Source organism: Nerophis ophidion, linkage group LG03 (assembly GCF_033978795.1).
Source record: "Nerophis ophidion isolate RoL-2023_Sa linkage group LG03, RoL_Noph_v1.0, whole genome shotgun sequence".
NCBI lineage: Eukaryota > Metazoa > Chordata > Actinopteri > Syngnathiformes > Syngnathidae > Nerophis > Nerophis ophidion.
The window spans coordinates 14,674,419-14,687,370 of NC_084613.1; the positions used below are offsets into that span (position 1 = coordinate 14,674,419).

The window sequence follows — 12,952 nt, forward strand, 5'->3', positions numbered from 1 at the left end:
TTTAAGAGGGGCCTAAAATGAACAAACAAAAAACATAAACAACAATAAAACTTATAATTGACGGATAGATCTGAAGTTGATCTCGAGATTATTGTGTTAAAAGTAAACAGTAAAAAAATATGTATAATTAATGAGTAGGACCCTTTTGGATCCCCAATAATTTTAGTATGATTTGTTTTTTAATGTCATTGCTCAAAAAATAATAATGAATTAAAATCAATGGTGTTATGAGTTATTGACCCTTTTAATGCTCCAATTATTATATTATCTTAAATATTCCACTTAAGACAATTATTGGGTGAAAATATTGCATATTTTGTGATTTTTCCATAAAAAGTTTTTTTTGTGACAAAAAGAACATACAACTTAAATCTTTAAAATCATTATATTGACGGATGGACTTAATGTTGATCTAGAGATTTAAAACTTGAATAATAATGAATAATGACACATTTTTAATATTCTTTTGATCAAAACCCTTTGGGGTCCGCGGGATCAAGCCTGAGTGGAAGCCGAAATGTTTATTTTTTATACATGTATTGTGTTTTAAAATAAAAAATATCAAAATGGCCCCCACTTGTTTGGATTTTTCAGTGTCAGGCCCTCAGTGGAAAAAGTTTGGACACCCCTGCCCTGTGGCAATAATCCGTTCCAGGGTCAAACTGTGGCCGTCGCTAAACATTTAAAATGTGCTACAAATTTTCTAAACATTCTGAACATTTTAAATGTGCCGAACGTGCTAAACGTTCTAAATATTCCAAATGTGCTAAACATGCTGAATTTGCTAAATATTGTAATTGTCCTGATTGTGCTAAACTTTCTGTCAGGTTCAAACGCTGATGACATCTATTAATCAGACAAGAAGCAAGGAATCATGCAGAGACAGAGTTCAATTTAGCTCAGGAGGAGACACGTGTGGCTATATTCTAGTTACAGATCCAAACTACGTTCTAAAAATCAAGCCCCCGCGCCTCCTCTATTTATTAGGAAAGTCCCCATTACATCACTGTCGCTGAGGGAAGGGGATCATCTCGACAACTCCAGTTAGACATGATATATGATTATAGAATAAATAAAAATTAAGTGACGCAGGTCATATCGCTTTGTGTCTGCTCTGTCTGCGCACGTCGGTGTTCGGCCTTGTCTCTGCTCTGTCTGGGCACGTTGGTGTTCGGCCTTGTCTCTGCTCTGTCTGCGCACGTCGGTGTTCGGCCTTGTCTCTGCTTTGTCTGCGCACGTTGGTGTTCGGCCTTGTCTCTGCTTTATCTGCGCACGTTGGTGTTCGGCCTTGTCTCTGCTTTATCTGCGCACGTCGGTGTTCGGCCTTGTCTCTGCTCTGTCTGCGCACGTCGGTGTTCGGCCTTGTCTCTGCTTTGTCTGTGCACGTCGGTGTTCGGCCTTGTCTCTGCTCTGTCTGGGCACGTCGGTGTTCGGCCTTGTCTCTGCTTTGTCTGCGCACGTCGGTGTTCGGCCTTGTCTCTGCTTTGTCTGCGCTTGTCGGTGTTCGGCCTTGTCTCTACTCTGTCTGCGCATGTCGGTGTTCGGCCTTGTCTCTGCTCTGTCTGCGCACGTCGGTGTTCGGCATTGTCTCTGCTCTGTCTGCGCACGTCTGTGTTCGGCCTTGTCTCTGCTTTGTCTGTGCACATCGGTGTTCGGCCTTGTCTCTGCTCTGTCTGGGCACGTCGGTGTTCGGCCTTGTCTCTGCTCTGTCTGCGCACGTCGGTGTTCGGCCTTGTCTCTGCTTTGTCTGCGCACGTCGGTGTTCGGCCTTGTCTCTGCTTTGTCTGCGCACGTCGGTGTTCGGCCTTGTCTCTGCTTTATCTGCGCACGTCGGTGTTCGGCCTTGTCTCTGCTCTGTCTGCGCACGTCGGTGTTCGGCCTTGTCTCTGCTTTGTCTGCGCACGTCTGTGTTCAGCCTTGTCTCTACTGTCTGCGCACGTCGGTGTTCGGCCTTGTCTCTGCTCTGTCTGCGCACGTCGGTGTTCGGCCTTGTCTCTGCTCTGTCTGCGCACGTCGGTGTTCGGCCTTGTCTCTGCTCTGTCTGCGCACGTCGGTGTTCGGCCTTGTCTCTGCTCTGTCTGCGCACGTCGGTGTTCGGCCTTGTCTCTGCTTTGTCTGCGCACGTCGGTGTTCGGCCTTGTCTCTGCTTTGTCTACGCACGTCGGTGTTCGGCCTTGTCTCTGCTTTATCTGTGCGCACGTCTGTGTTCAGCCTTGTCTCTACTGTCTGCGCACGTCGGTGTTCGGCCTTGTCTCTGCTCTGTCTGCGCACGTCGGTGTTCGGCCTTGTCTCTGCTTTGTCTGCGCATGTCGGTGTTCGGCCTTGTCTCTACTCTGTCTGCGCATGTCGGTGTTCGGCCTTGTCTCTGCTCTGTCTGCGCACGTTGGTGTTCGGCCTTGTCTCTGCTCTGTTTGCGCACGTCGGTGTTCGGCCTTGTCGCTGCTTTGTCTGTGCACGTCGGTGTTCGGCCTTGTCTCTGCTCTGTCTGGGCACGTCGGTGTTCGGCCTTGTCTCTGCTTTGTCTGCGCACGTCTGTGTTCGACCTTGTCTCTGCTTTGTCTGCGCACGTCGGTGTTCGGCCTTGTCTCTGCTTTGTCTGCGCACGTCGGTGTTCGGCCTTGTCTCTGCTTTATCTGCGCACGTCGGTGTTCGGCCTTGTCTCTGCTCTGTCTGCGCACGTCTGTGTTCGGCCTTGTCTCTGCTTTGTCTGCGCACGTCTGTGTTCAGCCTTGTCTCTACTGTCTGCGCACGTCGGTGTTCGGCCTTGTCTCTGCTCTGTCTGCGCACGTCGGTGTTCGGCCTTGTCTCTGCTCTGTCTGCGCACGTCGGTGTTCGGCCTTGTCTCTGCTCTGTCTGCGCACGTCGGTGTTCGGCCTTGTCTCTGCTCTGTCTGCGCACGTCGGTGTTCGGCCTTGTCTCTGCTCTGTCTGCGCACGTCGGTGTTCGGCCTTGTCTCTGCTCTGTCTGCGCACGTCGGTGTTCGGTCTTGTCTCTGCTCTGTCTGCGCACGTCGGTGTTCGGCCTTGTCTCTGCTCTGTCTGCGCACGTCGGCTTTCGGCCTTGTCTCTGCTTTGTCTGAGCACGTCGGTCTTCGGCCTTGTCTCTGCTCCGTCTGCGCACGTCGGTGTTCGGCCTTGGTTGTCAGCAGGCCGAGTCTCGACACAACACTGATAAAAACAACTTGCTTGCATTGATACAAAAATACCACTTCAGCACAGTTGACGATAATTTATATCAACGGCCCTTATGCATAAAGTTCTGATGATAATATATACATAATTATTCCAACACTTTCTAAACATGCTAAACTTCTTAAACATGTTGAACATTGTAAACTTTCTAAACATGCCACACGTGCTAAATGTGCTTAATGTGCCTGGGGTATCGGACCGTCTGATTTGTGGCGGTCCGCTCCCTGTACGATCAGTGTCAGAGCTTGGTCCGCATTGCTGGCAGGAAGTCAGACACGTTTCCAGTGAGGGTTGGACTCCGCCAAGGCGGCCTTTTGTCACCGATTCAGTTCATAACTTTTATGGACAGATTTTCTAGGGGCAGTCAAGGCGTTGAGGGGATCCGGTTTGGTGGCTGCAGGATTAGGTCTCTGCTTTTTGCAGAGGATGTGGTCCTGATGGCTTCATCTGGCCAGGATCTTCAGCTCTCACTGGATGGGAATCAACACCTCCAGGTCCGAGTCCATGGTTCTCGCCTGGAAAAGGGTGGAGTGCCATGTTTGGGTTGGGGAGGGGACTCTGCCCCAGGTGGGGGAGTTCAAGTACCACCGAGTCTTGTTCACAAGTGAGGGAAGAGTGGATCGTGAGATCGACTGCGGCGTCTTCAATAATGCGGACGCTGTATCGATCCGTTGTAGTGAAGAAGGAGCTGAGCCGGAAGGCAAAGCTCTCAATTTACCATTCGATCTACGTTCCCGTCCTCACCTATGGTCATGAACTTTGGGTTATGACTGAAAGGACAAGATCACGGGTACAAGCGGCCGAAACGAGCTTCCACTGCCGAGTCTCTTTTTGCAGATGATGTGGTCCTGATGGCTTCATCTGGCCAGGATCTTCAGCCTCCACTGGATCGGTTCCAACCGAGTGTGAAGCGACTGGAATGGGAATCAACACCTCCAAGTCCGGGTCTATGGTTCTCGTCCGGAAAAGGGTGGCGTGCCATCTCCAGGTTGGGGAGGATATCTTACCCCAAAGGGAGGAGTTCAAGTACCCAGGAGTCTTGTTCACGAGTGGGGGAAGAGTGGATCGTGAGATGAACAGGCGGATCGGTACGGCGTCTTCAGTAAATGCGGACGCGGTATCGATCCGTTGTGGTGAAGAAGGAGCTGAGCCGGAAGGAAAAGCTTTCAATTTACCGGTCGATCTACGTTCCCGTCCTCACCTATGGTCATGAACTTTGGGTTATGACCGAAAGGACAAGATCACGGGTACAAGCAGCCGAAATGAGCTTCCTACGCCGGGTCTCTTTTTGCAGATGATGTGGTCCTGATGGCTTCATCTGGCCAGGATCTTCAGCCTCCACTGGATCGGTTCCAACCGACTGTGAAGCGACTGGTATGGGAATCAACACCTCCAAGTCTGAGTCTATGGTTCTCGTCCGGAAAAGGGTGGAATGCCATCTCCAGGTTGTGGAGGATCTCTTACCCCAAGTGGAGGAGTTCAAGTATCTCCGAGTCTTGTTCACGAGTGGGGGAAGAGTGGATCGTGAGATCAACAGGCGGATCGGTGCGGCGTCTTCAGTAATGGGGATGCTGTATTGATCCGTTATGGTGAAGAAGGAGCTGAGCCGGCTGGAAAAGCTCTCAATTTACCGGTCAATCTACGTTCCCGTTGGGTTATGACTGAAAGGACAAGATCACGGCTACAAGCGTCCGAAATGAGCTTCCTATGCCGGGTGGCGGGTCTCTGCTTTTTGCAGATGATGTGGTCCTGATAGCTTCATCTGGCAAGGATCCTCAGCTCCCACTGGATCGGTTCGCAGCCGACTGTAAAGCGACTGGGATGGGAATCTGCACCTCCAAGTCCGAGTCCATGGTTCTCGCCCGGAAAAGGGTGTAGTGCCATCTCCAGGTTGGGGTGGAGACCCTGCCCCAAGTGGAGGAGTTCAAGTACCTCAGAGTCTTGTTCACGAGTGAGGGAAGAGTGGATCGTGAGATCGAATGCGGCATCTTTAGTAATGCGGACGCTGTATCGATCCGTTGTGGTGAAGAAGGAGGTGAGGCTCTCAATTTACCGGTCGATCTACGTTCCCGTCCTCACCTGTGGTCATGAGCTTTGGGTTATCACCGAAAAGACAAGATCACTGCTACAAGCGGCCGAAATGAGCTTCCTACGCCGGGTGGCGGGGCTCTCCCTTAGAGATAGGATGAGGATCTCTGTCATCCAGGAGGAACTCAAAGTAAAGCCGCTGCTCCTCCACATGGAGAGGAGCCAGATGAGGTGGTTCGGGCATCTGGTCAGGATGCCACCTGAACGCCTCCTTAGGGAGGTGTTTAGGGCACGTCCGACAGGGAAGACCGAGGACACGTTGGGAAGACTATGTCTCCCGGCTGGCCTGGGAACGCCTCGGGATCCCCCGGGAGGAGCTGGACGAAGTGGCTGGGGAGAGGAAAGTCTAGTCTTCCCTGCTTGGTGGAAGAGGACCCAAGTGGACACCTCAACCTTGAGCTTGAGGAAGGTATCAGGGCCATAAAAGTGAAGAGATGCATTGCAACATAACTTAGGTGAAGATGTTTATTTTGACAAGAGGTGACTAACATATTGTTTTGAACATAAATGCACCACTTTTCTTGGCTTGGGTCCACACGTCCAAAGTTCACCTTTTAGCATCCGAGCTACCATGGCAGCACCTCCATTGTTGTCATCTTGCGTCACATCAGATCCAAACCACGCCGGCTCAGCAGACGCCAACACGCAGAGTTTGAAAAAGAGTACATTTCGGTTTTGTTTTGTTTTTCACCTCCCGGCTGCTTCGCCACCTCCTTCTCCCTCTGACATGCCCGTTGTTAGCACTTTTCTGTGTTAGCACTTTGCTGTGTTAGCGCTTTGGCTGTGTTAGCAGCCGGCGCCTGATTGGAGCGAAAAGGAGTCCTGGCTTTCACACGTCTCAGCAGCGTGAGGGAGTCTGCACCACCAGGCCAAAAATGTACTCGTTAATGATGTTTAACAGGAAAATGTGTTTAAGAGCGCGATAGAATGTTGTCATCTTCTTTTTTCTCACTCTTTGGAATTTTTAGAGAAGACGCTCGTTTTTCTACTCCAGTCTTTTCACGACGCCATGAAGTAAAAAATAACCTCGGACCCGCTCGTCGCTACGTTAGCCCATCACTTAAAAAAAAAAAAAAAAAGGCTTCACTACACACCTTAAAATATATTCTGCCAACTCTGTCAGTCAATTTGAGACAAGTTGTAAGTTTGAAATTTTAGCATTTCTTCATCGAACATGCTAACGTAAATAGCTGTGGCTTATATAGCTATGCCGGTGTTGCTAATTTAGCATGATGCTAAAATGTGATGATAACATGTCGCTCACGGAGCTTGCTAACTTAGCTTGATGCTAAAATGTAACGACGGCATGTAGCTGACACAGCTATGTTAGTGTTGTTAACCTAGCTTGATGCTAAAATGTAACAATAGCATGTAGCTGACACCTCTATGTTAATGTTTCTAAACTAGCATGATGCTAAAATATAATGGTAGGTTGTATCTCACTTAGCTATCTTAGTGTCGTTAACTTAGCTTGATGCTAAAATGTAACGATAGCATATAGCTGACACCGCTATGTTACGTTACTAACCTAGCATGATGCTAAAATGTATTGGTAGCATGTAGCTCACGTAGCTATGTTAGTGTGGCTAACTTAGCTGGATGCTAAAATGTAACGATAGCATGTAGCTGACACCGCTGTGTTAATGTTACTAAACTTGCATGATGCTAAAATATAATGGTAGCATGTTGCTCACGTAGCTACCTTAGTGTTGTTAACTTAGCTTGATGCTGAAATGTAACGGTAGCATTTAGCTGACACCGCTATGTTAACATTACTAACCTAGCGTGATGCTAAAATGTATTGGTAGCATGTAGCGCACGTAGCTATGTTAGTGTGGCTAACTTAGCTTGATGCTAAAATGAAACGATAGCATATAGCTGACACCGCTATGTTAACCTTACTATCTTAGCGTGATGCTAAAATGTATTGGTAGCATGTAGCTCATGTAGCTATGTTAGTGTGGCTAACTTAGCTTGATGCTAAAATGTAACGATAGCATATAGCTGACACCGCTGTGTTAATGTTACTAACCTAGCGTGATGCTAAAATGTATTGGTAGCATGTAGCTTACGCAGCTATGTTAGTGTGGCTAACTAAGCTGGATGCTAAAATGTAACGATAGCATGTAGCTGACACCGCTGTGTTAATGTTACTAAACTAGCATGATGCAAAAATATAATAGTAGCATGTAGCTCACGTAGCTACCTTAGTGTTGTTAACTTAGCTTGATGCTGAAATGTAACGATTGCATGTAGCTGACACCACTGTGTTAATGTTACTAAACTAGCATGATGCTAAAATATAATGGTAGCATGTAGCTCACGTAGCTATCGTAGTGTTGTTAACTTAGTTTGATTCTAAAATCTAATGACAGCATGTAGCTGACACTGCTATGTTAACGTTACTAACCTAGCAGGATGCTAAAATTTATTGGTAGCATGTAGTTCATGTAGCTATGTTAGTTTCGCTAACTTAGCTGTATGCTAAAATGTAACGATAGCATGTAGCTTACACCGCTGTGTTAATATTACTAAACTAGCATGGTGCTAAAATATAATGGTAGCATGTTGCTCACGTAGCTATCGTAGTGTCGTTAACTTAGCTTGATGCTAAAATCTACTGATAGCATGTAGCTGACACCGCTATGTTAACGTTACTAACCTAGCGTGATGCTAAAATGTATAGGTAGCATGTAGCTTACGTAGCTATGTTAGTGTGGCTAACTAAGCTGGATGCTAAAATGTATTGATAGCATGTAGCTGACACCGCTGTGTTAATGTTACTAAACAAGCATGATGCAAAAATATAATGGTAGCATGTAGCTCACGTAGCTACCTTAGTGTTGTTAACTTAGCTTGATGCTGAAATGTAACGATAGCATGTAGCTGACACCACTGTGTTAATGTTACTAAACTAGCATGATGCTAAAATATAATGGTAGCATGTAGCTCACGTAGCTATCATAGTGTTGTTAACTTAGCTTGATTCTAAAATTTAATGATACCAAGTAGCTGACACCGCTCTGTTAACGTTACTAACGTAGCATGATGCTAAAATTTATTGGTAGCATGTAGCTCACGTAGTTATGTTAGTTTCGCTAACTTAGCTGTATGCTAAAATGTAACGATAGCATATAGCTGACACCGCTATGTTAACCTTACTAACCTAGCGTGATGCTAAAATGTATTGGTAGCATGTAGCTCATGTAGCTATGTTAGTGTGGCTAACTTAGCTTGATGCTAAAATGTAACGATAGCATATAGCTGACACCGCTGTGTTAATGTTACTAAACTAGCATGATGCTAAAATATAATGGTAGCATGTTGCTCACGTAGCTATCGTAGTGTCGCTAACTTAGCTTGATGCTAAAATGTGATGGTAGCATGTAGCTGACACCGCTGTGTTAATGGTAGCATGTTGCTCACGTAGCTATCTTAGTGTTGTTTATTTAGCTTGATGCTAAAATGTAACGATAGCATGTAGCTGAAACAGCTATGTTAATGTTAGTAAACTTGCATGATGCTAAAATATAATGGTTGCATGTAGCTCACGTAGCTATCGTAGTGTCGCTAACTTAGCTTGATGCTAAAATGTGATGGTAGCATGTAGCTGACACCGCTGTGTTAATGGTAGCATGTAGCTCACGTAGCTATCTTATTGTTGTTTACTTAGCTTGATGCTAAAATGTAACGATAGCATGTAGCTGAAACAGCTATGTTAATGTTAGTAAACTAGCATGATGCTAAAATATAATGGTAGCATGTAGCTCACATAGCTATCTTAGTGTTAACTTGGTTTGAAAAATTGTAAGGTTAACATATAGCTCACATAGCTATCTTAGTGTTGTTAACTTAGGTAATAGGATTCTTGCTTTGACATAATGATATTAGTCTCAGATATTCAAAATAGATAGTGTTCTTGCTTTGATAGAATGATGTAGGTCTCAGATATTCAAACACAATAGTGCTCTTGCTTTGACATAATGATATAGGTGTCATATTCAAAATAGATAGTGTTCTTGCTTTGATAGAATGATGTAGGTCTCAGATATTTAAAATCAATTGTGTTCTTGCTTTGACACTATATAGACGTCATATTTAAAATCAATAGTTTTCTTGCTTTGACATAGTATAGGTCTCGGATTTTTAAAATCTATAGTGTTCTTGGGTGGAAATAAAAGAAATAAAAGCAATAGTGTTCTTGCTTTGACATGCAATATAGGTCTCAGATATTTAAAATCAATAATGTTCTTGCTCTGAAATAAAATGAATATTATTCAAATCAGTAGTGTTCTCGCTTTGACATAATATAGGTCCCAGATATTTAAAATCAAGTGTTCTTGCTCTGAAATGAAATAAACTATAAAATCAATAATGTTCATGCTCTGAAATAAAATGAATATTATTCAAATCAGTAGTGTTCTCGCTTTGACATAATATAGGTCCCAGATATTTAAAATCAATAATGTTCTTGCTCTGAAATAAAATAAATATTAAAATCAGTTGGATTCTTGCAAAGACATACTAATATAGGTTTCAGTTATTTAAAATCAATAGTGTTCTTGCTCTGAAATAAAATAATATTATACAATCAATAGTGTTCTCGCTCTAAAAAAATACATGTCATTAAAATCAATAGTGTTCCTCCTTCAACATACTAATATAGGTCCCAGATATTTAAAATCACTAATGTTCTTGCTCTAAAAAAAAATTCATAATTAAATCAATAGTGTTCTTGCTCTGAAATAAATTAAATATTAAAATGAATAGTTTTCTTGCTCTGAAATAAAAAACATGTAATTATTAAAATGAATAGTGTTCTTGCTCTGAAAAAAATAAATAATACTAAAATCAATAGTGTTCTTGCTCTGAAATAAATTAAATATTAAAATTAATAGTGTTCTTGTTCTTAAGAAATTAAATAATAAAGTAAATAATGTTCTTGCTCTGAAATAAATGAAATATTAAAATGAATAGTTCTCTTGCTCTAAAATAAATTAAATATTTAAATCAATAGTGTTCCTGCTCTGAAATAAAATAAATGTCATTATTAAAATTAATAGTGTTCTTGCTCTGAAAAAATTAAATAATGATAAAATCAATAGTGTTCTTGCTCTGAAATATTTAAATATTAAAATCAATAGTGTTCTTTCTCTGAAATAAATTAAATATTAAAATCAATAGTGTTCTTGCTCTGAAATAAAATACATGTCATCATTAAAATTTATAGTGATCTTGTTTTGAAAAAAATTAAATAATACTAAAATCAATAGTCTGCGATGAGGTGGCGACTTGTCCAGGGTGTACCCTGCCTTCCGCCTGATTGTAGCTGAGATAGGCGCCAGCGCCCCCCGCGACCCCGAAAGGGAATAAGCGGTAGAAAATGGATGGATGGATAAAATCAATAGTGTTCTTGCTCTCAAATAAATTAAATATTAAAATCTATAGTGTTCTTGCTCTGGAAAAAAATGAAAAAATATTAAAATTAATAGCGTTCTTGCTCTGAAATAAATCAAATATTAAAATCAATAGTGTTCTTGTTCTTAAGAAATTAAATAATATTAAAGTCAATAATGTTCTTGCTCTGAAATAAATAAAAAATTAAAATGAATAGTGTTCTTGGTCTAAAATAAATTAAATATTAAAATCCATTGTGTTCTTGCTCTGAAATAAAATAAATGTCATTATTAATATTAATAATGTTCTTTCTCTGGAAAAATTAAATAATGATAAAATCAATAGTGTTCTTGCTCTGAAATATTAAAATATTAAAATGAATAGTGTTCTTGCTCTGAAACATTTAAATATTAAAATCAATAGTGTTCTTGCTCTGAAATATTCAAATATTAAAATCCATAGTGTTCTTGCTCTGATATAAAATAAATGTCATTAAAATTAGGCCCTGCGATGAGGTGGCGACTTGTCCAGGGTGTACCCCGCCTTCCGCCCGATTGTAGCTGAGATAGGCGCCAGCGCCCCCCGCGATCCAAAAGGGAATAAGCGGTAGAAATGGATGGATGGATTATTAAAATTAATAGTGTTCTTGCTCTGAAAAAATGTAATAATGATAAAATCAATAGTGTTCTTCCTCTGAAATATTTAAATATTAAAATCAATAATGTTCTTGCTCTGAAATAAACTAAATATTAAAATCAATAGTGTTCTTGCTCTGAAATAAAATACATGTCATTATTAAAATTAATAGGGTTCTTGTTTCGTAAAAAATTAATATTATTAAAATCAATAGTGTTCTTGCTCTGAAATAATTAAATATTGAAATAAATAGAGTGCTTGCTCTGAAATAATTAAATATTAAAATCAATAGGGTTCTTGCTCTGAAACAAAATACATGTCATTATTGTAATTAATAGTGATCTTGCTTTGAAAAAATTTAATAATATTAAAATCAATAGTGTTCTTGCTCTGAAATGAATAAAATAATAAAATCAATAGAGTTATTGCTCTGAAGAAATTAAATAATATTAAAGTTAATAGTGTTCTTGCTCTGTAATAAATACAATATTAAAAGCAATAGTGTTCTTGCTCTGAAATAAAATACATGTCATTATTAAAATTAATAGTGTTCTTGTTTTGAAAAAAAAATAATATCATTAAAATCATTAGTGTTCTTGCTCTGAAATAATTAAATATTAAAATAAATAGTGTGCTTGCTCTGAAATAAAATACATGTCATTATTGAAATTAATAGTGATTTTGCTTTGAACAAATTAAATAATATTAAAATCAATAGTGTTCTTGCTCTGAAATGAATAAAATAATAAAATCAATAGAGTTATTGCTCTGAAGAAATTAAATAATATTACAGTTAATAGTGTTCTTGCTCTGTAACAAATACAATATTAAAATCAATAGTGTTCTTGCTCTGAAATAAATTAAATATTAAAATCCATAGTGTTCTTGCTCTGAAATAAAATACATGTAATTATTAAAATTATTAGTGTTTTTGCCCTGAAAAAAATAATAATACTAAAATCAATAGTTTTTTTGCTCTGAAATAAAATACATGTAATTATTAAAATCAATAGTGTTCTTGCTCTGAACTAAATTAAATATTAAAATCCATTGTGTTCTTGCTCTGAAATAAAACACATATCATTGTTAAAATTAATAGTGTTGTTGCTCTAAAAAAAAAAAATACATATTCAAATCAATAGTGTTCTTGCTCTGAAATAAATGTATCCACTTTTCCATGCACTCCACATCATGATGTCATGACGGGTGCAGCAGCTGAGCAGATGTTGTGCTCCTCAGATCCCTCAGGTCAGCTACGCGTCGACGGCGGCGGAGCTGAGCGACAACACGCGCTACGACTTCTTCTCCCGTGTGGTTCCTCCAGACTCCTACCAGGCCCAGAGCATGCTGGACGTGGTGCTGGCCATGGGCTGGAACTACGTGTCCACGCTGGCCTCAGAGGGCAACTACGGCGAGAGCGGCGTGGACGCCTTCGTGCAGATCTCCCGCGAGTCAGGTAGGACTGACGGGCCGTTGCCGCGGCAACATAGGTTGGTGCTCCCACGTCCAATCAGCTGGATGATTGCTATGATATGTGCTGATCTTTCTTACTCGTTCAGCTTTTACTTTGAAATTCCCACTTCTTTTACTTTGAAATCCCCACTTCTGACACTTTTGAAAACAACAACAATCCAAGAATG

The 12,952-nt window shown here is 41.4% G+C and overlaps 1 protein-coding gene across 2 annotated transcripts in view; it reads left to right on the forward strand.

The window, feature by feature from the left end:
* The window catches only part of LOC133549175 (metabotropic glutamate receptor 8-like), a 93,604-nt gene that overhangs the window by 16,755 nt on the left and 63,897 nt on the right, over positions 1-12,952 (forward strand). For both annotated transcript variants that reach the window (XM_061894347.1, XM_061894348.1), the window contains exon 3: positions 12,552-12,768. In XM_061894347.1, the coding sequence (XP_061750331.1) occupies positions 12,552-12,768 (217 nt within the window). The remainder of the gene's footprint in view (positions 1-12,551; positions 12,769-12,952) is intronic.